At 44.2% G+C, this 25607-nt stretch overlaps 1 protein-coding gene across 2 annotated transcripts; it reads right to left on the bottom strand.

Moving 5' to 3' along the window:
* Positions 1-1310: 1310 nt before the first annotated feature.
* MTO1 (mitochondrial tRNA translation optimization 1) lies at positions 1311-23745 on the bottom strand. 2 transcript variants are annotated; one of them, XM_015426375.1, is made up of 12 exons: positions 23365-23745; positions 18850-19049; positions 17267-17384; positions 15574-15863; positions 14040-14152; positions 13550-13740; positions 12966-13096; positions 11601-11805; positions 11344-11515; positions 3033-3151; positions 2426-2583; positions 1311-1649 (listed from the first exon to the last, which is right to left on the bottom strand). In XM_015426375.1, exons 1-12 carry the CDS (start codon positions 23594-23596, stop codon positions 1539-1541), a joined length of 2040 nt encoding a protein of 679 aa, XP_015281861.1. In that variant the 5' UTR covers positions 23597-23745; the 3' UTR covers positions 1311-1538. The 2 variants fall into 2 exon arrangements, with proteins under 2 accessions (XP_015281861.1, XP_015281862.1); XM_015426376.1 differs by having other exon boundaries at positions 23642-23745.
* Positions 23746-25607: the final 1862 nt, after the last annotated feature.

The raw sequence follows: 25607 nt of genomic DNA, 5'->3' as shown, positions 1-25607 counted from the left end.
ACTCCCACTTTCAGCTTCTCCCCAGCAGCCTCAACCTGGGAAAAGTGGTCCAGTTGTATGGGGCTGGGCCACAATGCACAGTGGAGAACCTGCAAAGACTTACAGGGGGCACCTCACTTTCCCCTGTATCCTTCTCCCCGCACTACTATCTGTTCTAGTAACCTTTTCCTGCTTCCTTCTGTACTTCCCACCAACAAACCTACCTTTCCTCTGCCCCCCCCCAGCTATATTTATGCCCCACTTTCCTCCGCAATGGGGACCCAAAGCAGTTTACATCATTCTCTTCTCATTTTATCCTCACAATAACCATGTGAGGTCAGTTAGGCTGAGAATGCATAAGTGGCCTAAGGTCACCTAGCGAGCCTCCACAACAAACACAGGTTAACATTCTACTTAGGTCTGGTGTCATGGCTATCTGGTAAACCAAGGTTCAAATCCTCATTCTGCTATGCAGCAAAGTGGATGATCTTGGGCCAGTCTCACCGTCCCTTGGATTACTAAGAAAACAAAGTTGTAAGCAACAATGTATCTTTCACTAAATTTAGAGTCATGTTTGTAATTTTTATCACCACACAGTTGAAGAGTCACTATTTTTGTCCCTTTTCCTGGTCAGAAACAACACAAAATAACTAGCTTGCCTGTCTTACACTTGATTGCCAAGAGACATTTTATTTTATTTTCATTTTTAAAATGTTTAAGAGGAAGTATAACATATCAAGAAATATCCTCTTGCTTTCTCCATAATCCAGCGAATGTTGGCAATTTGATCTCTAGTTCCTCTACCTCTTCGAAACCCAGCTTGTACTTCTGGCAGTTCTCTATCCACGTACTGTTGAAGCCTAGCTTGTAGGATCTTGAGCATGACCTTGCTAGCGTGTGACATGAGTGCAATTGTGCGATAGTTTGAACATTCCTTGGCATTGCCCTTCTTTGGGATTGGAATGTATACTGACCTTTTCCAATCCTGTGGCCACTGTTTTCCAAATTTGCTGGCAAATTGAGTGCAGCACTTTTAACAGCATCATCTTTTAAGACTTTGAATAGCTCAGCTGGAATACCATCACCTCCACTAGCTTTGTTGCTAGTAATGCTTTCTAAGGCCCATTTAACTTCACATTCCAGGATGTCTGGCTCGAGGTCAGTGATCACACTATCGTGGTTGTCAAGGACATCGAGGTCTTTCTTGTATAGTTCTTCTGTGTATTCTTGCCATCTTTTCCTAATTTCTTCTGCTTCTGTTAGGTCTCTACCGTTTTTGTCCTTTATCATGGCCAGCTTTGCACAGAACATTCCCTTGATTTCTCCAATTTTCTTGAAGAGATATCTAGTTCTTCCCATTCTATTGTACTGTACTACTACAAATATGTCTGTCGTCCATCCATTCATACTATGCGGACAATCTTATAGCCACATGCTCAGGGACCACATATAAATAAGTTTAATGGCTTCTGCACAAAAGAATATTTCCATCAGCAACTTTAAATTTTCATTGCCCCAGCAAATCTGCATCTGAAAAGAGGCTATCAGTTCTAGATAAATTACTTAATCCCCTCTGTTCTTTTTGCTCTTTGGTGACTGATTTTCACAAATTTTAGCAGATTGAAAATAGCAGCTGGTGTAATTCCAGGGATTCGGTTGACAGCTCCAATCTAAAAGCAGAAACATATTACAGTATTTATAGTCTAGGTCTTGGACCTCTTTTGTGGGGGGCAGGGGAGGAGGATGCTGGATTCGTCATGAATAGTGACAATACTTATTATAAGACTAGGGTTGTTTCATTGCCCTATACAAGTCATTCTATTTCTTTCTGCCACCCATTCTCCTCTTTTAGTTAGGTTTAGTTTGGGTAATAAAAATAAAAGCAAAGTTAAAGAATGGGTTACATATAAGGTTTCCAACCTCCAGGTGGCATATGGAGATCTCCCGCTGTTACAGTTGATCTCCATATTATCAAGATCAGTTCCCCTGGAGCAAACAGCTGCTTTGGAGGGTGGACTCTTATGGCATTATACTATGCGGAGGCCCTTCCCCTTCCCAAACCCTGCTCTCCCCAGGTACCCCCCCCCCCAAATTTCCTGGTATTTCCCAAACCAGATCTGGCAACCCTATTTGGATCCTATGGATCTGTTCCATTAACAGTGGTAACCTCCTCAGTCACAAGAATCTCTTCTGCTTTAAAATCCAACCCTATGCATTCAGAGCACTAGTGAAAACTGAGTATCAATTAAATGCTTACTATTCCCAAACGTACAGCCAGAAATGTCTGTGGGGATTCAAAGTACACCTGGTTCCTTAACAAGCAAACCCCTCCCTCCAAATGTGCCAGTGGTTCCTCAGTTATCACAGCAATGCATTTGGAAATTAACTAAGTTCAAAGGCACAGCTTCTTTGTAATACGTTACCCTTTTCCATGCCAACTCCTTACCGTCTGAGGTCGGTGGGAATCCAATTTTTCTCGCACTTCCTGGGATAGTGATGCATTGATGGCAAAATAATCCAGATCCTCTGGCAGCTGGAGAGCCTCATCTCGACGCACTTCTTCTATTTCAGCCCTCTGAAAGGACACAGGCCGCTTGTATACAGCTTTCAAGGACAATGAAAATGAACAGAAGGGTAACCACTCCAGAAAATGAAGAAAATACTTGAAAACCTCAACAGCATAGACCATAGAAGATACTGGCAAATAAACTACTACTTCTGGACCCTTAGAACTCAATATTGTGATGTCACCTTAAAAATGATATGAATGTGGATAACTGGACACAGCAACTGTCCATCTGCAAATGCCTCAAATCTATTCAATACAGTAGTCTATATCTAAATTTACACTTGCCACTGCCAGAGAGAAGACAAATAATATAATTCTCCAGGGCCAGGAGCTGTCTGAGATAACAGCAATAATAAGCAATTTGTATAGAACTCAAAACAGTCTGCCCTGGAACTGCAGAAAATGTCTGCTCTGAGCTAGCTGCGCCAAAAGAGAACATTCTCCTGGATACTGTACTTCATAGGTGTTTGGTGGTATTCTTTACCTTCTGTTTTCAACCTCTGAGCCAGTTGTCTCCATTCAGCAAACTTTTTCAGGGGCTCTGAGAAAACTCTTGCCAAAATCTCCATATTGACCTCTTGGTACTGAAGGATGTCCAAAGCGCTGGCGAAACAGAAATAAAGCATTGCTGATTATTACATCAGTGAATGTCATGCCAATAAAGGTTTTGTTCGTGTGACATAAGTGAATGAATCTTTGCTAATATCTATCCTCACAGCCTTTTAGGACATTTACAAGTCTAAGTTGTTCTTGCATTACTGTAGTTCTGTTGTGTATGAATCCTGAATACATTGCATTAGGCATTTTTCAAGCACAAAACAATATGGGTGTCTTATAATATAGCACGAGAGACCACTTACAAAGGAACAATACAGGAGAAACCCAAAGAAACTTACAATACACAAGAAACCCATTTTCTACCAGAAACCAACAGTGGGTATGAGAAGGTGACTATATAAAACAGAAGAAACACAGCATTTTAGTGCAAGGTAACTACGGAGAAATACCACAGATATTCCAGCAACCAAAATCGGCAGCACAGGTTTGGCAACTGCAGTAAGAATTAGGTCTGTATAAAATAAAGGAACAGCATCAGGCCTTGTTTTTGCAATGCTAATCCCATGTACTTGAATTTATGATTGGGTGCAAGTTTGTTTTTCTGATGCTGCTTGTAATTATCTGAATTCCACAGCTTTAGTTTCTGTTTGTATATGCCAGCAAATAAATTCCACATTTTAGCTACAAATCCTAACACAATCTAAATCCACACAGAAGTCTGAATAATAGTATTATTCATGATTCATCTTATAGGACGCTTATAAAATCCTATGAGATGGCAGTGAAGACTGCAAAGAAAGAGCAGCCTCCATTGCATCTCTCACCCGGCACAACTATTCAGGATAATTACCGTACGTCCTTGTCTGAAAGGACCCAAAGTAATAGAAATTCAACCTTAAGCTGTGAGGCATTTGCGCAGATAAAGTCTCGTCACTGCCGTGACCTTCCAGCCAATACTAATACAGTAAGTGAACTGGAGGCCCCTTGGCCGTCTCTGGATTTGGTTTTTGACACCTTCAGTTGGCTCTCCCAGGCCGATGTCGAAATAATCCTGGGTGCTGTTAGGCCAACCAATTGCCTCTTGGATCCATGCCCCTCAAAGATGGTGAAAGCCAGCAGCGAGAGGTTACGAGGCACCCTCGAAGACATTATCAATCTGTCCCTGGGTTCTGGAACCTTTCCCGAGGGGCTGAAGGAGGCGATGGTTGTTCCGCTCCTAAAAAAAATCAAACTCAGATCCTATGGATCTGACCAATTACCACCCAGTCTCGAACCTCTCGTTTCTGGGTAAGGTAACTGAAAGAGCGGCGGCCAAACAGCTCCAGAAATTCTGGATGATGTATCATAAGAACATAAGAGAAGCCAATGTTGGATCAGCCCAATAGCCCATCTAGTCCAACATTCTGTCACATAGTGGTCAAAAATACCATGTGCCAGGAGGTCCAGCAGTGGGGCCAGGACACTAGAAGCCCCCCCCCTGTTGACCCCCCCCCCCCAAGCACCAAGAATACAGAGCATCACTTGCCCCAGAGTCCCTATCTACGCCTTGTGGCTAATAGCCACCGATGGACCTCTGCTCCATATGCTTATCTAATTCCCTCTTGAAGCCATCCATGCTTGTAGCTGCCGCCACCTCCTGTGGCAGTGAATTCCATGTGTTAATCACTCTTTGGGTGAAGAAGTACTTCCTTTTATCTATTCTAACCTGACCGCTCAGCAGTTTCATTGAGTGCCCACGAGTTCTTGTATTGTGAGAAAGGGAGAAAAGTACCTCTTTCTCTACCTGCTCTATCCCATGCATAATCTTATAAACCTCGATCATGTCAGCCCTCAGCCGTCATTTCTCCAAGCTAAAGAGCCCCAAGCTTTAACATTTCTTCATAGGGAAAGTGAATCTCGGTTCTGATTAGGAGGATGGGCAACCGTGCTTCCCTTAAGATGTATTAATCGCTCCAATTTAAAACAGTTGTGAATTTCTTTCCTGTGTTTGTAGCTATGGATACTGTTCCCAGGAATTTAGCTGAGGGCCTGAAGGCTGTGGTGAGATGGTTAAAACAGTCTCGACTGAAAATGAATCCAGGAAAGATGGAGGTTCTGTGGCTGGGCGGGGGAGGGCCTCGTTTGGGCACAGACCGTCAGAAGTTTGGGTGTGACCTTAGACTGTATGGAAGCTCAGGTTGCCAGCCAGGCATTTTTCCAACTCCGCCAGGCCAGGCAGCTGGCTCCCTACCTGTCTTGCCCTGACCTAGCCATGGTAATCCATACAACGGTCACCTCCAGGTTAGACTACGGTAATTCACTCTACGCAGGCCTGCCCTTGCATCTGACCCGGAAGTTCTGACTGGTCCAAAATACAGTTACGGACAACACATATTCAACCAGTGCTGCACGAGCTGCACTGGCTTCCAGTGGAGCACCGGATCAGGTTCAAGGTTCAGCTTCTGATCTTTAAGGCCCTTAGCGGTCAGGGACCCACATATCTTCGGGACCGCCTCTCTCTGTATGCATCTGGAAGAGCTGTTACGCTCAAGAAATAAGAACTTCCTGGTGGTCCCCGGCCCGAGAGAAGTCTGTCCTGGCCCACACCTGGTGGAATGCCCTGCCGGAAGATATCCGTGCCCTGCGGGAGCTGTTACCATTCCGCAGGGCATGTCAGGCAGACATGTTCCGTCGGGACTTCAGTTGAGGATAACAATGGGGGTAGCCTTTGCCACTCTCACATGTCCCCATCCCTCTTTATCCCTCCCCCCCCAGGGAGACAAGGGTGCTGGAGTTTTCCGTCATCTTTTATATGAGGTATTTTTGCTATTTTGACAATGTTGTCCATGTACTGGTACTTATTGGCTTGTTTTAATTTATTTTAATCTGAGATTGTATATTATTTTGTTTGAGCCCTACTTGTAAAGAAGGGTGGCCTGGTCAGGGCCGGTGTCAAGTTTTTCTGCACACTAGGTGAGGCTACCTTCTGCCCCCCCGCCCCCCGCCCCGGTGCACCCACCAATTTTCAAACATAAATGCATTCTGCAACAACTGAACTGATTTTGAGGGGAGACCCATGTACGGTGCATTACAGTAGTCTAGTCTTGATGTTACCATGACATGGATAGCTCCCCACCCCATGCCCAATTCTGCCCCCAGGCTCCCCAACAGGTGGGCAGGGTCCTCTGTGCCAACTGGGGCAGCAGAGAAAGCCATTAAGGAGAAGCAGAAACTTTGTCTACAGGGAACAGATGTTTTAGAACCATTTAATCCCAACTCCCCCCATCAAAAACACTAACTCAACAGCTGCATTTCTCTCTTCCAGGACTGAAAAGTTTATTTCCCCCCATGACTTGTGAGTAAACCTTCCCGGGACCTGGCTGCAACAAGGCTTTTCCTCCTCCTGTTGCAGCTCTGAAGCCCTTCCTCCTCTCTTTGGCAATTCAAATAGCAAAGCCTCTCCCACCACCCGCCCTTCCTCTCTCCCGCCCTCTCTCCTTGCTCAGCCTCTCTAGGAAGCTGCTCGCTTGCCTTAAGCCTCTCAGTGCTGCAGACGAATGAGAAAAGCTCTCTCCTCCCTATGAGGCACCTCCTGACAAAAAGCACCTCACCCCGGGCTGCATGCAACTGCCCGAGATTTTTAGCTGTATCTGAAGAAGTCAGCAGTGAAATCTCCTCCCCAGCCACAAGTTGTGTTAGTCTTTAAAGTGCTCCTGGACTCTTGCTCCCTGTGTAAAAGCTCTCAAGTTACAGCAGCCAATTGTGGACAAACACTGGGTGGGTGGGGGGCTGGTTGTTCTTATAACTGCGGGGGGGGGATGATGTGTCTGGGGAAACATTTCGAGTAGGAGAGAAAGGGGGTGCTTTGGGGAGAAGCCTCTTGCCGACCAGAAGGTCGGGAATTGAGGCTCTCCCTCTACCCCAAACGGCCCCGGCTGCGACTTGCCCCTTATGGGGACTAGCAACGCCACCGGAACAGCGGGGTGGTGGAGCGCTAAAGTTAAGTCACATCAACGAGACAAGCGATGAACCGTAAGTTGGCGTTCAAAATAAAAGCGGCGGCATAAAAGGGCTTCACCCCCCCAAGAAGCGGAAGGGAGGGAGGATTCCCCCCCATATGAATAAGAGACTTTTTAAAGGCAAGGGAGGGGCGAAGCAAAAAATTGAAAAAACGCATTACCTTCTGAGAGGGAGAAGAACGCGGAGAGGAGGGAGCCATCCCTGAGAGTTACGGCAAGAACTTTTAAAGTGTAAACAAAGTTGCAATATGGTGGGGCCGAGAAAACTACTAGAGAAGCAGATGAAGAAGATGGGAGGGACTTCCTGTCCAAGCCCTTCCCCTGCTGGAACTGCTGTCAATCAACAAGAAGGTGATCTTGCACGCCATCTGCTGGAGGAACTGCAAAAAATCAACCTAAAACTAGATTCTATGGAAAGTGCCTATGGTCTTCAACAGAAGAAGATGACAGAGACAGCCGAAAAGGTAGACGATATTGCAAAGAAATGCCTGGCATCAGCAGAAGAAGTACAGAAAGTTAAGAAGAAGGTCATCAAAGTGGAAAAACATCAAGAAAAACAAGACAATAAATTGCTAATGCTTCAAATGGAGAAAGCAAATTTAACTCTCCGATTTCAGGGACTGAAAGAAGAGAATGGAGAGGACCTAAGAGACATTTTGCCAGCGGCTTTAGCACCACTGACTGGCAACGAAGCGGAAAAAATAAAAGAAGAATTGGATTTGGCTTATAGGGCCTATTCCAATTTTACGAAGAAAAATAAGTTGCCAGCAGAAGTGGTTGTGAAATTCACAAAGCAACGTCTCAGGGACCAGATTTTAAAGGTGGCATCAGCAACGCCCCTGAAAATTGGAGACCAACCGATCAGGATTTTGAAAGATGTTCCATTTGAAATCAGAATGAAAAGAAAGGAATATAAAGGATTGACCATGTTCTTACAAAATCATCAAACGAGTTATAAATTGTTGGTGCCCGAAGGACTGGTTTTTAAGTTTAAGGATAAAAGAGAAAAGATAGACTCTATATTCAAGGCTCAAGATTTTTTGAAAAGGCACACCAGCAAAGAAGAAAAGGCAGAACTGGCCAAGTGGATGTCGGGATTAAGCGGGGAAGACAGCAGCTCGGAGGGAGAGGTGAAAGACGAGGAAGCTAAAGGAGCGACGGGTTCGAAATATAACCTGAGAGAAAAAAGAGGAAAAGATGCCAAAGTTTAAGTTTCTTCTTTTGGACTACACTTTGAAAGGGAAATTAATCTCAGAAGGACAGTACTAACATATTAATTGCTTTTGTTAACAGATACAGAAGAAAAGAAGAGCGCCTGACTGCAGAAGAAATTATTGACCTTAATTTTTAATACTAAAGGAATAATATACTAATACACTAACACCACTCAACTCTGTTCTTTATCCCTCTATATACCTTCCCTATTTTTCTGAATTTTAAGCGAAATATCTCTCCTTTTTAGGAGAGGGAATAAAACAATTTTTTAAAAAAAGAGAGAGCGCAGAACTGCTCAATTCCTATTTTTCCTCAGTCTTCTCTTGCAAGGGAAACAGTGTTCAATATGGCAAAAACAGAACACATGATGAGGGAAGAGAGTTGCAGCCTAGGATCGGCATGGGGTAGTACATAAACACTAGTTTCTTTAAATGTAACTAAGTCCTTGGGGACAGATGAGCTGCATCCAAGGGTACTAAACGGACTTGTGGATTTATTTATTTATTTGGCTTTTATCCTGCCCTTTCGCCGAAGTGGAAGCCTCTGTCCATTATTTTTGAGAATTCTTGGAGAACAGGTGAGGTGCCAGAAGACTGGAGAAGGAGAAAAAGGAGGATCTGGGTAACTACTGACCCGTCAGCTTGATGTCGTTACCTGGGAAAGTTTTAGAACAAATCATCAAACAGACCTTGAGCATTTAGAAAGGATGGCTGTAATTACTAAGAGCCAGCATGGGTTTCTCAAGAACAAGTCATGTCAGACTAACCGTATCTCACTTTTTGAGAAAGTTACTACCTTGCAGGATCAGGGGAATGCTATAGACATAGTTTATCTTGATCTCAATAAGGCTTTTGATAAGGTTCCACATAATATTCTTGTTGACAAATTGGAAAAATGTGGTTTGGATCCTATGACTGTTAGGTGGATCTGTAACGGGTTGACAGATCGCACCCAAAGAGTGCTTGTGAATGGTTCCTCATCCTCTTGGAGAGGAGTGACAAGTGCCTCAGGGATCTGTCCTGGGACCTATTTTGTTCAACATCTTTATCAATGATTTGGATGAAGGGATAGAGGGAATGCTTATTAAATTTGCAGATGATACTAAATTGGGAGGGGTAGGATACAGGATACAGGATCATCTTGACAGGCTGGAAAACTGGGCTAAAAGAAATTTAATGACTTTCAATGGGGATAAATGTAAAGTTCTGCATTTCGGTAGGAAAAATCAAATACATAATTATAGGTTGGGGGAGGCTTGGCAATAGTATGTGTGAAAAGGATCTAAGGGTCTTAGTAGATCATACACTGAACATGAGTCAGCAGTGCGATGTGATTGCTAAAAAGGAAAATGCAATTTTGGGTTGCATCAACAGAAGTATAGTGTCCAGATCATGCGGATGGTACCACTTTGCTCTGGTTAGACCTCACCTAGAGTATTGTGTTCAGTTTTGGGCACCATAATTTAAGGAGGATATAGACAAGCTGGAACGTATCCAGAGGAGCGCAACAAAGATGGTGAGGGGTCTGGAGACCAAGTCCTATGAGGAAAGGTTGAAGGAGCTGGGTATGTTTAACCTGGAGATGACTGAGAGGTGATATGATAACTATCTTCAAGGACTTAAAGGGCTGTCATAAAGAGGATGGTACAGAGTTGTTTTCTGTTGCCCCAGAACCAATGGGTTGGAATTAAAAGAGTTTTTGGCTAAACATTAGGAAGAACTTCCCGACAGAGCAGTTCCTCAGTGGAACAGGCTCCCTCGGGAGGTGCTGGGCTCTCCTTCTTTGGAGGTTTTCAAAGAGAGGCTAGGTGATCATCTGACAGCAATGCGGATTCTGTGAATTTAGGCAGATCATGAGAGGGAGGGCAGGAAGGCCCTTTCTTTCACACCCAGGGAATACTGATTGCCACTTTGGGGTCAGGAAGCAATTTTTCTCCAGCCTGGTTTGGCCAGGGATCCTGGAGGTTTTTTGTCATCAACTGGACGTGGAACAGCAGTCACTTCGGGTGTGGAGGGGGAGGTTTTTGTGCAGGGGGTTGGACTAGATGACCCTGGAGGTCCCTTCCAACTATATGATTCTATGACTATTATGTCAGTTATTTCTTCCAAGGAGAAAAAAGACCCAGTGAAAGAGCCCCAGTTTATATTGCAGTTCTCTCTCTCATTCTCACACACACGGCTTCAATTTCGGTGGCGATCCCTACCTGGTGAAACAAGCTCCCGGAGGAGATCAGTGCCCTGCGAGACCTTTCACAGTTCCGCAGAGACTGCAAGACGGAGCTCTTCTGCCAGGCATATAATTCGGGGCCGCCGCCACCACAGCACATGGCCCGCAAAGTCATCATTGAGCAGCTGTCATAAGAGTTGATGAGCAGAGTAACATCTAGGCACTTTTATGCTGGAAGCTGGAAACCCATCTGAAAGCATTCCTCTTGATTAAATTTTAACTGCCGCCAGCACTTTGTAATGTATTATTTTAACTGTTATGTTTTAATCTGTATTATGTATGTTTTTATCATGTATTTATGTTATTGGAAGCCGCCCTGAGCCTGCTTGCGGGGAGGGCAGGGTATAAATCAGACAATAAATAAATAAATAAATAAATTTTGTATCAAGATGTTGATCATGTGAGAAAAAAAAACTAAAGATGGAACTAGGCGAAGGACTGCGTTACTTTCAATTTTCAATTTAACAATTTGTTTCTATAGGACAGATGATCTTATTGTAAATGCTGCTCATCTCACTGATTCTTTCAGCAAAGAGCACCTGACTCAGAGACCAGTTCGGGGTCTCATCTATACAAAGAAAGGCTGAGGCAAAGAAGAAAAGGAAACAAGGACATTGCTCCTCTCTTTTCCACAGGCAGAGAACTTTGTAGACTGAGCCCAATACGTTCTTTGCCCAACTTTGTAGACTGAGCCCAATATGACAGAACAAGAACACAGGATACAGTGTTTCAATACCACAGTTCTTTTGAGGCCTCATTGAAATAACCCCCAGAAGAGCAGAAAGGGCCAGCCAATACCTGAGAAGTGAGCTGCGATTAGTACTTATGGTAGCCTCTGGAATCAATCGAGCCCATTTTGTGCCGCTGAACTCAATAGACTTCAGTGCTTCAATTCCTTCTTCCAACATTGCATTCATCCGAGAGGCTTGGTCATATCGCTTTTGGGACACACAGCCAGCTTCAGCGTAGCCTTCCAATGCAAAAAGAGAAAAATAAGAAGAAGTGGAAGACAGAATCATCTGTGCCAAAGAAACACTGCTGGACAAACCCACTACCTCGGAAGGTGAGCCTGCTGTCTGCGTTATCTGGACGCAGAGACATCCGAAACTCCACACGGCTTGTGAACATCCGGTATGGTTCATCAGTGCCCAGAGTTGTGAGATCATCAATCAAAACGCCAATGTAACCTTCAGTACGACTGACGATAAAGGGAGGTTTCCCTTTTACTCGTAGGCCAGCATTGATTCCAGCAATTATACCCTGGTGGAGAGCAACAAGGTCTCAGGAGACAAAGGGAAGCCATAGTATAAACTGTTCCTACAAACGGAGAATGCCAGTACTTGTATAAGGTCTCAGAGGGGGGAAAGTTGCTGAAGCCATAGCCATTATGTATTATAATAGATTCTGTCTACCCGAAGACGCTGCAACCAAGGTTAAGAGCTGCAGTTCATGTAGTATGCACATGAAAAATGCTATTGTGCCCAACTACCGTATTTACCATAATTATGGTAATTAGAGTTACATTCTTTGAAGTCCACTGAAGTCAATGACTTTAGAAGACTGTAGCTCTGCTTGAGTTGGTGCTGCAAACTAAATTGCTTCAGAGTAGTTCTCTGGTGAACACAAACAGAGAATGCCAACAGGTGTGCAGGATCCAGCAGCTTATGAATAAGGGTACACAGCACAGGGCTAAATGTGCTTGCAGCAAGTACCTTACAAGCAGGGATCTGCCAGATTTGTCCCACCCTTCCTCCCCACTCATCATCAGCTCCCACCATCCTCCCAGCCAACTACTGGCAGTGCCACTAGCTCCACCCACCTGATTCATGCAACAGTGGGTGGGTGAGCTCTCAACCTTTGCCCTCCTGCAGCAACACCACCTCCCTGCACATGGCTCATGTAACGGCTCCCATTCCTCCTCCCCTCAAAATGACAATCACAATCCTGTGACCTTGGAAGACAGGCCTCAAAACAGGAAGTTGGAAAGCAGAGAGGTCCAGAAAACAACAGGAAGAGGCAAAGGCCTGAGAGCACAGCCTGAGACAGAAAAACTGACTGTGAGAGGAGGTGTGGATGGTTAGGAGAATCAGAGGTGAAGAAAAATGTGCTGTCAAGTTGCAACCAACTCATTGTGACCCCAACCACTGGTGTTCTAGGCAAGTGATGAGTGGGGAAGTGGTTGCCAGTGCCTTTCTCTGCGCAACAATCCCCAATTTCCTTGATGGTCTCCCATCCAAATACTGACTACGGCTGACCCTGCTCAGCTCCCAAGCCCTGAGGAGCCCAGGCCAGACTGGCCTATTTGGAATCACTTATTGTTTGACATAACCAGTCAAGTTTTTGGCTGCACGTCTCTAGCAACAACAGAAGAAATTTCCCAGCAAAATCTATTTTTGCCACAATTTCTCCAACACATTAACCTGGGCTGCAGCCTCCTCATAGCCCGTTGTGCCATTTATCTGTCCTGCGAAGAAGAGCCGCTGAACAAGACGAGACTCAAGGGAGGCAGTCAGCTGACGTGGGTCCAGAAAATCATACTGAACTCCATAGCCTAGGAGAAGCAAAATCAAAGGAATCAATGTGGGAAATGTTTGCTGCATGGATTCAGACAAACATGCTCACAAGATAAAAGTCTGTGAACATGCACATTTCAGGACCATAAAAACATGCACCATACTGTGCGGGTTTGTAGATCTGTTAAACTACTACAGAGCAATTGTGGTTGTAGTGGTTAGGATGTCAGACTAGGATCTGGGAGACCCAGGTTGGAACCCCCACTCTTGCCATGGAAGCATGCCGGGTGACTTGGGCCAGTCACTCTCTCTCAGTCTAACCTACCTCACAGGGTTGTTGTGAGGATAAAATGGAGGAGAATTATGTAAGCAGCTAAGGCTCCCCCACGAAGGAGAAAAGAGGGGTATAAATGAATAAATAAAAGTATACAGAATGTTCTCCCAGGTGCTGACATACAGCCTCATTTGATTGGAGAAATGTGATATCTTACCTGGCTGCACAATTTTTGCTTTCTCCAAACCCCTAATGTGAGTGACAAGCTCCTCCTGGATTTCAGATGGCAACGTCATTGACATTCCCTGTGGGTAGATGACATTGGAATCTAGACCCTCAGGCTCAAGCCAGAGCTGATGCACACGGTTTGGAAAACGCAGAATTTTAGACTCAAGTGAGGGGCAGTACCTAGACACAGGAATAACCAGCTAAATCAGGATGCTGACATGGAGAGAAGGGCTAGCCATATGTTTCACATGATTACCTGAAGGAGTGCAAGAGTATGGACAGATGCTTTTTCTTAGTACTGTAGTCCTTGTCTCATTCTTTCTGTTACCCTGGTCCTTTCCTCCCCTCCTCTCCCTGTTGCCTCCCTCTCTGTCAAACGATAGCTTGTAAGCTCCTTACAGCACAGACCTGTGTTTTTTACTTATGTCATTCTGAAGTGTCCTAACTCCACACAGATGATAATACAAAGGAAAATTTACCGAGGTCCTTTTGTTGTCTCTTTGATGTGATTGTTCAGGTGAAGGTTGTCCCGGATGAGCTGTTCCACTTTGGGGTTGGTATGGGTCTGGTAACATAAAAGCTGATGTTCTGGCTGAAAAAGAGCAAGAACTACTTTGATTTCATGAACGAATTAGGATACATCTGTATACCTGGTGGTTTATTTTCATATTGGATAGCCCAGGCTAGCCCAATCCCGTCAGCTCTTGGAAGCTAGGCAGGGTCAGCCTTGGTTAGTATCTGAAACGTCTCTTGCCTTAAAACAAGTCTAGCTTGCCACGTAGTGGTGCATAACACTAAAGAGCTAGAACTTTTTGCTGCCAGACAATCTTAGAATCTCCTGGCTATTCTATACACAATGCCATACAATAATTCTTAATTATTATTGTTGTTGTTTTCATATTAACCTTTATAGATAACCATTTTAAAAGTCTTTAGTTCATCATCTTGCTGCCTGAGTGTACTGGAATATAAAATGTAAAATCACTATTTCTACCTACTGCTAACAATATAGAAATACAGGTTAGGTTCTAGTCTTGAATATATTCAGTGCTAAGGCCGTTTTAACTTATTTTAACAGCATATACTTCTATTAAAGAGAGCATAACATCACACAGCTATCAGTGCAATTCTTTGCAGTTACTGAAATGTTAACAGGGCATTTCTAAAGAGAATTGCACCCTTTCTAAGCCATACCACTATTTAGAGTTGCAGAGTGTATCTGTTAATTTCAGTAAGGTTGGACTGGAGGAAATTCAATACATCACTAAATCTGCAATCCTATGCAAAGGTCACAAAGTCTGTTGCATAGTCAAGTGACTCAGATCTTCATCCTATTCCAGAGCCCTATTAGATAACTGTAATGTGTGGATCCCTCAGGAAAGCAACACTTTTGTTCTGTGTGGATATAATCTTTAAAAAAAGCAGAAAAGATTATAAAATGGCCAACCCCTGGTTTTCAAGTAGACATATTAACTTGAACCATTTGGAATTTTATCAGTCTGTCTTAAGACCAAAGTATGTTCACGCTTAGAAAGATAATGACACACTGAGAATAACTGTGTAGGTGGCTGCAAGGATCAAAGATTTCCCTCATCTACATATCACAGGGTAACTTTCAGAGGCAAGAGGCCACTGGTGAAGTGGAAAAATGATATTTAAATTACTCAGAGTCCTACGTATCTAGGAGGGTTGATATCCTAAAATGAATTCTAAAGCAGGCAGTTCTGAAGGACAGTAATAGAAATGGGGAGGAAAGACTTCAAAGTAACCTTTCGCACGACTCCCAACAATTTTTAACAAGGATAGATAAATATAATAGTCATTCAGGCACCCCCACATGTCTGGCTAGTGCTGTGACTCCAGCAGTCAAGTCCCTTCCACATCAAAGCAGGTGTTTCAGAATATCCTCCTCAAGTGCTACAGGCAATACAGAGGCATTCAGTAGCTTCAGAGAGTCAGACAGACTTCCCTGTATAAACTTTACAAGCAGCATGCCTGCTCAGGATTCCACACCTTGATCCACACCGCTTCACTAAGGAAGCTGAACGGCACAGGAGGGTCGTCAGCCCGTTGTCTCGCCATAACACTGAAGTCAATGGAGTCTTTCAGCAGCCGGGGTGGAGTCCCGGTCTTGAGTCTGCCCACAGTAAATCCCAACTTCTCCAAAGTCTGAGCAAGGCCAATGGAGGGCTGATCTCCCATCCGCCCAGCAGGATGCATTTCCAGTCCAATGAGGATCATCCCTCTTAGAAACGTCCCTGTGGTCAGAATAACGCTCCCAGCATGCACTCTCCTTCCATCCCCTGGGAGAGAGAAAAAAATGAAGCAGGTTGGGGTAGATTTAGCACACCAGACGGTTCCCTGACCATAAAGGAAGCAGTGCCTTTCTATGATGTACCATCATAACATTTCATTAAAGCAACCTGAACTCCCCCCACCACCATAAGAACTTTTCAAGAGGAAATATGTAGTTTAGGAAAAGACATCTTTCAGTTCCATGTCACATGTATTCTTTTTATCATGGGGTGTGTGTGGAGACATATATGGAAGGCTGAATGCACCCTGGCTTTTCTGATCTGTGAGCATCGGAAGGGTCATATATTTAAACTACCAGAACAGCAGAACTTTCTGCATTGGGATGACATTGATCCAGAAAAAAGTCAGACAACAGTCTGAGCCAGTTGTTCTCCTTGCATCACTCTCAGCAGCCCAATGTGGCCCCATCCCAAACCTTGGAAAGTCATCACACCTTCAGGTCAGGGTGGATTCAAACAATCACGTTTACATAGCAAAACCACCAAAGTACCTCTTGCCTTTGCATGGGTTACTGATTACCTGTTCAAATGCTGACATGTCACAAACACTCACTTGAAACTCACTGCTTTCTGGATCCATCTACATGCTGAACCCTTCCTAGGAATCTGAAACTGAAGCAGCAGGCCCAAGCATACAGACTACTACCTAACAACTGCCAGAATTTGAGCACCAGCCTCTGTACCTCTGAGGCAGCAGAGCAGGGTGATTCACTTCCTGATAAACTTGCTGAGGATCAGAAAGTAAGAGGTCTAACTCATGTGAACTACATTACATCTGATAACCTAAGATATTTTGGAGTCCCTTTAACAGAGGTGAAAGTGCACATGCAAAAACTTCAATAATCTGGTCTTGCAGTATGACAGTATTTAAGGTAATTATGGTGCTAATCTTTACTGACATGATCCCATGCAGTCCAGCTCTCCAGTTCCTCTGTAATTACTAGTACAAGTAAATTTATTGTATTAAGCCATTGGCCATTACAAAATACAAAAGACTATGCATCACGCAAAAGCAATCAACCAGACCATAATCACATGCAACTCTCATCTCAAGAAGGGTAACTGTACAATAACAAAGTCAGCACATTCCACCACTGATTATGATCTATCTATGACCACCATCTATGAACTGATTATGACTTTTCAAAAGCTTAGTGCGAGCAACAGGTTCAACAAGAAGCCATTCTCACCCACTCACCTGGATACTGGAGTGAAGTGAACATACAGGAAATAGATAACACAAGGTCAAAAATGCCATGTTCTATTACTGTTACACTGCATAATCAGATAAGACTACTGGATATTTTTTTTCTTGTGACTTAAGGATTCAGCTTCATATGAAGGCAGAAAGACAGGTCTGTTCCAGGAAGCAGCTTTCCTCCTGTACTAACCCAGAATGACTCCGCTGACACAGCATTTCCCAGGACTCCCAGCTTCTGGTTCTGTCAGTAGAAGATCTTCCACAGATGCCTCACACACTGTCAGACAGGGCGTTTGGAGAATTTCTTTCTACTTGGAAAAGAGAAATATTAAGAGATGGTGTACTCACACTGACAGGACCTTTTTGAGGAATCCTGAGCAAACAGAATGCCTTCTGTCTCTCAGGGACATCTCCTAACTTTATGCAAGCACTGTGGTGAAAATTCACCTCACATTCCTCCAGTGCCCCTTTGCAAAGTCAACTGGCATAAACATTTACATTTAATCACCTATCTGAGCACAAAACAGCCCACTATATTTAAGCTGCAATTTGAAGGCAAATTTACCTTACATTACAAAAACAGAAGACATCTAAAAGAAAGTTTCCTTTAACTGTTCAAAAGATGAACATTATTGATGAACGCTTGTCTGCAATTCTGAGGACATTTCCCTTAGTCTGTGCCACTTTTTGTCAGTTTCCTCACTGAACTGGTAATTTCCTCAGCCAAAAAAAGTAAAAAATACCCCCGGTTTCTGGTCCCCACAACACATTTTACAATATTTTATTTTAGGGTTTGAGGAGCCATTTCTTTAACAGTATCCATCTACCTAAAATGAACAATTTATGCACAGACAAAGATAATCTACATAAGGCCTCGGCCCGCAAGCAACTGGTATGTATGGAAATGTAAGAACACCCCCCCCCCCCTTTATGGTATCCCTTGGAAAAAAACTAGTCTTCCACATGATTAAATATATTTATTGGGGCTTTTGTGGGCTCCCCAATAAATCAATTGCTTCCACTGCTAGAAATCAATTGCTTTTGTTTGGATTTTGAGTGGAAAATAATATCGTTAATTGGGTTTGCCTGTGTGCTTTATAAAGTTTATATCTCCTGTACCTGGCATTATATTTTATGGCACACATGGCCTGGCCCAACAAAGTGACATTTATGTCAGATCTGGCTCTTGTAACAAATGAGTTCGATACCTCTGATCTAAGGGTTTCTGTCATACAGTGTCAAATCAGGATCAGTTTAGATGTCAGGTACCACTTTGAAAGTAAAGCTTGTGAAAGTTTGCATTTAAGGTTACTGATAGACTGCTTAGTTCTATTATCTTGGCTCATACCCAATCCCATTTTTTCGAAATGATCATAAATCTTTCCCCACCCCCTGCCAAAAAATTACAATCAGAGAGATTTAACTATAAAAGCAATAAATACATTTTCCCAATCAAGTCTCTTCATTTTAATGTTTTGTACAGTACTTTGGAAAACTGTTGTTGGCTGCAATTTATACATTTAAAAAACAAATGCATGCTATTATTGGAGCCACCCAAATGTCAGTCACATTCCATGTGTGAATCAGAAGACAATCTAAGGTGCCTCCAGATTATAAAGATAGGAGACATCTATTTTAATATATCTAGGGTCTAAATTTTTTGCCCCTTTGGGGTCCTTTTGTTCACCCGTTTACCCCATCTCACATCTTATGAGTCTTTCCACATTGTGTGTGTGTGTGTGTGTGTCCCCGGGTTCTTCTCTACATTCTCACCTGCATGTTCACTTTGTAGAGCTTTCTGTCTATCTGAGCTCGGAGACCCCAGACAGCAGGTCCCTTGCGCTTGTTTAGTACTTTATAATGCACTCCAGACTGATCGCAAATTCGAGCACAGAGCCCATCCAGTGCATCCACTTCCCTTACCAGATGACCTTTCCCAATTCCACCAAAGGAAGGATTACATGACATTTGTCCTAAATGGTTAAAAAAGAGTGAACTTCTATCAGGAAACAACAGGGGCACAGATTACAAGCTTATACTTTAGTTCCACCTCCCTCCACTGCCCCAGTTTGGCATAGTATAAATTACATGTTGGACTAGAGACCTGGGTTATAGCACCCAAAGCTAGTAGGCTTTTGATCTGTTACCAACATTCCCTTTATGCAATTTATCCATTGTTCAGCTAAAGAAACGAAATGCATTGAAATGGGAAACACACACACCAGAAACCCAACAACAAGAAATTAAATATTATGGTTTGTCTTAATTCAAATCTTACTATTAACCACAAGATGACTTGACATTTCCTAATCTCAAGTATGGTTAAATGGTCTCTTAATCAGATGACTTTCAAACATTTAATTTTAGCATTGCAACAAGCTTCATTAGACAAACCTTATGGTAAATCTCAGAAATTGGTCAGGTTATGCATGTACAAAATACAAGCTTGGATGGAGTGTCAGAACAGAAACCTAAAAGTGTCTAACAGTGCAATCCTATGAATTTACTCTAGTCGATGGGCTTAGATTGGAGTAGTAATTTTGCACAGGATTATACTGCAAGCATGATAAACAAACACCTATATATATAGATAGATATAGATATATAGATAGATATAGATATATATTGCCATCAGGACAAGCTGGCTCACTGATATTGTAGATGTTAAATGAAACACCTATACTATATGGCTCAACAAAACACTTTAATGTACAAAGTTCCCACCCTTTTAACGTTTGCCAAAGCTGGGGTCTATAGCAAACTCCTCAATATGTCTGAGATCTGACCTACAAAACTGTCAAAATGACACCAACTGAGAACCACATAAAGACTCAGAACTGAAGTCACTAAGCATATAATTCAGTAGGGCAGTAAACTGTGTACTTCCCCTTCCGTCTTTTCCATTAAAATTTTTATGCCACCTTTCCAATGGAAATTGGAAAATTTTTATGCCACCTTTCCAATGGAATCTGGCTAAGGCAGTTTACAAAATAAAACATAATCCAAGCATAAAACTTTAAAAGTTGTTGATTAAAACCCAGATTTTTTTTAAAAAAAAAACCCCACCCAAAGCATTACACAGAAATAATTAAGCAGCAACAATATTCGAGCTGAAAGCACACTATAAAAATGGTGTTAGAAGACCAAGCCTGGGTTAACAGAAATGTTTTGGCATGCAGCTAAAAGAAAGTAGCACAGGGACCATGTGAGCCTCAAGAGGAAGGATATTCCATAGGTGAGGTGCCACTACTGAAAAAGCCCTGTCTCTAGTTGCAACTTGCATTAACTCCAAAATTGGGGGCACAGACAGTAGGGCTTGAAAGACAGACCTCAATTGGTGGGTTGGACAGTATGGGAGTAAGCAGTCCTTCAAGTACCCTGGCCCCAAGCCATTTGGGGTCTTAAGGTAAGAACCAGCACCTTGAATTGAGTCTGAAAACAAACTGGCAGCCAGAGCAGGTCTTTCAGCACCATACAACCCCTGACAGTCTTGTTTTGGATGAGCTGATTTCTGGACCTTTTTCAAAGTCAGCCCCATGTAGAGATCTTTACGGTATAGGCAATGGTATCAAATGCTGCCAGGATATTCAGGAGATTTAACAAGAATGCACTCCCTGTTAGTTGGGATAATGAGGAAAACTAGCGTGAATTCAAGACAAACACACATATAATGTTATACAGGTTACCTTCAAAATTTTATGTTAGGTTAGGCTGAAAGGTTTGCAACAGATCACCCCAGCAAGGGTTGAGACTAGATTTCTAGTACTCAGCATTTTATTTCCTGCACCACTTAGTCCCAGCCTGACCCGTAGCTATGGTGGGGCATTTGGGGGCTGTGCCCCCTCAAACGGAATGCATGCCACACAAAAGTTGCTGCCCCTCGCCCCCCTTCTCTCCCTCCCCTCCTGTGGCATTAAAAGGGCCCTCCAACTAATCTGTGAGCACGTAGCCCGCCAACCAGCTGGAGGGCCCTTTAAATCTTGCAGCCACCCTAGAAAAACAGCATTTAAAGGGAACCCTTTAATTGCTGTTTTTCTAGTGGGGGGGCACACACTTTCCCAGACAGAGGCAGCCCCTGCTTAAAAAACAGCATTTAAAGGGAACCCTTTAAATCCTGTTTGTTAGGGGGGCTAGCCGCAGGCTTTCCCTGATCTCCAAGTGGCAAAATCACGGCTTGAAAATCAGGGAAAGTGTGCAGCCGCCCCTCTCCCTTGCAGGAGTGGTCACTGGCTCCTGGGTGAAATTGACCACAATGGGATTTCCCACTGGGGTAGTGGGGTGCACGAGTCAATTTCCCTTCGTTTAAGAGTTTTGTGCACCAGCTCAGACTGGGCATCGCTTTCCCGCTCGGTCAGGGCAGCTCATGGTGCCTGATGCTCCCTGCCCTTCTGAATGCTCCTAGAGGAGGCGGGCAGGCGGCAGGTAGCTGCCTCCCCTGTTTAGAAAAACAGCATTTAAGGGTTCCCTTTACGTGCTGTTTTTCTAGCAGGGGCTGCCCACGCCTGATCTCCAAGCAGCAAAATTGCTGCTTGAAGATCAGGGAAAGTGTGCAAACCCCCCTCCCCCAAAAAACAGCATTTAAAGGGTTACCTTTAAATGCTGTATTTCGAGCTGGGCGGCTACCTGCACCTGATCTCCAAGCGGCTAATCGTAGCTTGGAGATCAGGGAAGGCATGCCATGGGGCTGCCCCTCTCCTTCCCCCCCCTTTCTGCCCCACAAAATTTCCCCATGCCCCACCAACCCAAAATTTCTGGTTATGGGGCTGGTCCCAGCATTTTAAGCTCTTCTCTTTGAGAAAACAGACTTTGTGATTCTGCTTATTTGTAAAGATTTAGATGTAGCGGCCTTAGGTGAGAAACTCACCTAACAGTATGAATGTCAGTTCACATTTTACCAGTACTTAAAATTTAGACATCATATTTGGGTGTGCCTATATCTGAATCTGAGAAAGAAATATTTTCAACTCATCTGCATAAGAAACATTTTAGTACTTCACGCCACAGTCAGATGAATAGCAGTTATCTCCCTCACATATTTCAAGCTGTAAACATTTAACATAAAGGCAATTTCTCATGTCATGCATCAGGGAAAGAAACTGCACCCACATTCACACACATGGCACTCCCTGCTCTGTGTGGAGCTGAGGTTGAAACCATGGAAGGTAGCTTGTGAACTTTGTAGTCTGAAACCAGTTCATCTTTGCCAGCATTTGGTCTACCTCTCCCCCCAACACACACACACACTTTGGCTGCAAATGGAAATTCCCCAGCAGCCTAGTAGCTAGAACAGTCTTTACTAAGAGTCTTTTTCAGTTAATAAAGCTTAAAGTAGAGGAAAGAAGTCTCCAAATCCCTAGGGCTCCAATCAGGTTGTGGAGAACTCACTGCAGCTTATAATACAGAAAGTCAAAAACAAGGAGCTGTTAGCATCTGGCCAAGTTGTTGGGGGTTTTTTTAAGTCACATGGTTATCCATATCATATGATCACATACATTTTATCCATCCTACCACAAATAAATGGGTTCTAGATCAAATGCTGAAAATGACTAAACTGAGGCTATTGTACTTAGGTCACAGTATGAGAAGACAAGACTCATTGGAAAAGACAATAATGATAGGAAAACTAGAAAGCAGCAGGAACAGAGAAGACCAAAGGTGAGATGGATGGTCTCAATAAAGGAAGCCAGGGCCCTCTGTTTGCAAGACCTGAACCTGAGCAAGGCTATTAATAACTGGATGTTTTTGAGGTCATTAATTCATAGGGTCTGCTCCCTCTAAGCTGTAAAGTCTTGTAAGCAAAAATTAAACTTTGTGAGCTACTGGCATTAAAACTATGAGCTAGTAATTTGGCTTCTGCATAAATCAGTTTGCTTTGGAGCCATCCTTTCTGAGCTACGACAAAAGTGTGAGCCAGAGGCTAAAAAACTGTCAGCTACATCACACTAACTCAGCTTAGAGGGAACACTAGTCACCCTAAGTCAAAAGTGACTTAAGAACACTTAATACACAGGTGCTCAAAAAATTCCACAATTAACACTTTGCGCAGCAAACCTGACTGTCCTGAATCTATCATCTTTCAACTTCATGGGACAGCCCAATTACCAGCACTACAGGAGAGGAAAAATTCATCCAGCATTGACATCCTGAGGGGCATACCCTGAGGTCGTGTTATCTACACTTGCTCCCCGAAAAAACAGTTAGCAACAGGCATCTGTTGTGCACGTTACTCCAAAGCAATAAGGATTTAACTCAGCAAGACCGATCGACTTTCTTCTCATTCTTCTTTACCTACGGTATCTATCTTATGCGTGAGAAGCAGTGTCTGGGTTCCCAGCCGAGCTGCCGCCGCGGCTGCCTCTACGCCCGCGTGGCCACCCCCGATGACAATAACGTCGTATCTCGGAGAGGGAGAGCTGAGGCGACGAACTGTCGAGGCTGTGTCATTCCTCGCACACCAGAGCCACGTCTGGGGAACCAGAGTCGCCGCGACCCGGCGCGCGCTGCGACCCAAGGACAACATGCGTGTCTGCGGGGGAGGCAGAACAGAAAGACTGGCGGCACCCACCACCCCGCGAAGCCACAGCTAAAGGGAGGCAGGAACCTGACGACCAAATCAGGGCTCGGAAGGACCGCCGGTCTCCAGTCCAGCACACTGTGCGCGCGCCGCCATTTTCCTTGTGACGTACTCTCGGCGACACAAGATGATTGATAGGAACTCGCATGCGCATGCACTCATGGGCGTGGTAGACTTAATCCTACAGAGAAAGGTAAAAAAAAAAAGAGGGGGGGGGGGGGGGGGAGACGGCAGAGGAGGGCAACAAGACTCTCGAGATCCCCCCGCTCGCCCTACCCACCCAGCCAGCCAGCCAGCCTACTCTACCGCGTGGGCGGCTCGCTGTAGGGAAGCCGGGTGACCCAGAGCCTGACGGGGAATTTTTTTGAAACGGAAGCTTCTGTGTGATTCTTGGGGAGTGGTTTGTGCGGTCGCTCATTCTGTGTTTTTCTAAACTCCATCCTCCTGCAGGAAGTGAAAATGCAAAGAGCCAAACTCAATCTTCCTTTCAGCCACTCTCAAGTTCAGGGGGGTAGACAGAAATTTTGGGTGGTGGGGTGTTCGGAAATCCTGTGGGTCAGGGAAGCCGGGGGAAAGAGAGAGAGAACAGCGAGCTGGGAGCACGCCCACAGCAGAGGAAGAGGACGGCTTGGTGGCAGTAGCCTCACTGTGCAGGGGCCTCTAATCTAATTGTATTCTGATTATTCTTCCGTTATGGATTTTTCCCCCAGACATTTGGTGTTTCTGGGAATTGCTCTCTCCACACTCTCTCGCTCGCAATTCCTCCATATCACAGACTTAAGGTGGTAACACTGCAACTCAGATTCCAGTAATTCTCCATCTCCTCTCAGGTGATAACTGTGACAAGCAGAAATAGGTCAGATGCACCTAGATTTTATAAACCTTTATTGAGTCACCATTTGTTATTTCCCCCCCAAAACTAAAAAAATTCCAAAATGCTTCAAGAGCTGGCTGCAGCTCAAAGCAATGGTGTCACTGCTTTCCTTCTTACTGCATGGTCCTTATGTTTCTTTTAAAACCTGATTTTTACATTCATAGTCAAATTTTGTGACCAATCATGTCGACATCTTTAATTGTTCAATAAGCTGAAAAAGGTGGAATGGAAATCCAGAGCCAGTTTGGTGTAGTGTTGAAAAGCAGCAGGACTCTAATCTCCTGCTTCTTCCAGGCTACCTCCCCTTGTCCCACTCATCCTCCTTGCAGGTGATCAACAAGACTACTCTAATCAAACAAGCCAACCATTTACCAACTTCAACCCACAAAGAGAAGGGGTTTGCCTCCCTGCCATTTATACCTGATCCAGCTTTCTACCAGTCACTCCCCAGGCAATCGCCTCTTGGCATGGATAGATGCACATCAGGCTGCGTTAGCAACAGCTATCTCACCAGTCACTGATACCCTGATCTCCCGCCTAAACCTGCTGCCCAATGAGCAGCTTCTCTCCAGGTGGCAACAGCCTCTCCAATATGTGGGCCTCTGCATCACCTGGAAACCCATCCCTCCCCCCTCACTCACACTGGGCATGGAAGGGTTAGCAGCAGCTGTCTCACCAATCTCTGGTGCCCTGATCTCCAGCTTGAACTCTGTATCCAATGAGATACTTGTTTCCAGGTGGCAGATGTAGCACTTGCATGTATCTCAATGGAGTCTAGGCATACCGATGGTGGCACTATTGCGCTGATTTGACGTCCTGTTTCAGCATCATAGCATTCCCAATAGAACATTAAAAAACCCCACAAAACTCCTCTCCTGGAGATCATGCGCATGGGGGGAAATGGCGGGGAAAGAAAGCGGGGTAGTTTGAAATGGCCACAGCACTTCAGAGACGGCTCCTTACTGGAAGGGGAATGCAGTGTGAAACAGCCATCAACGTACCAGTTTACTCCATGATGGGCCAATAATAATAGAAGCCATTCAGTTTAGAAAGGTAATGTGAAATTGACCTGTGTGTCTCTCA

This window comes from Gekko japonicus, unplaced genomic scaffold (assembly GCF_001447785.1).
Source record: "Gekko japonicus isolate JY-2015 unplaced genomic scaffold, Gekko_japonicus_V1.1 scaffold742, whole genome shotgun sequence".
Lineage (NCBI taxonomy): Eukaryota > Metazoa > Chordata > Lepidosauria > Squamata > Gekkonidae > Gekko > Gekko japonicus.
The sequence above is the reverse complement of the archived record's forward strand: the minus strand, read 5'-3'. Positions and strand labels throughout refer to the sequence as shown.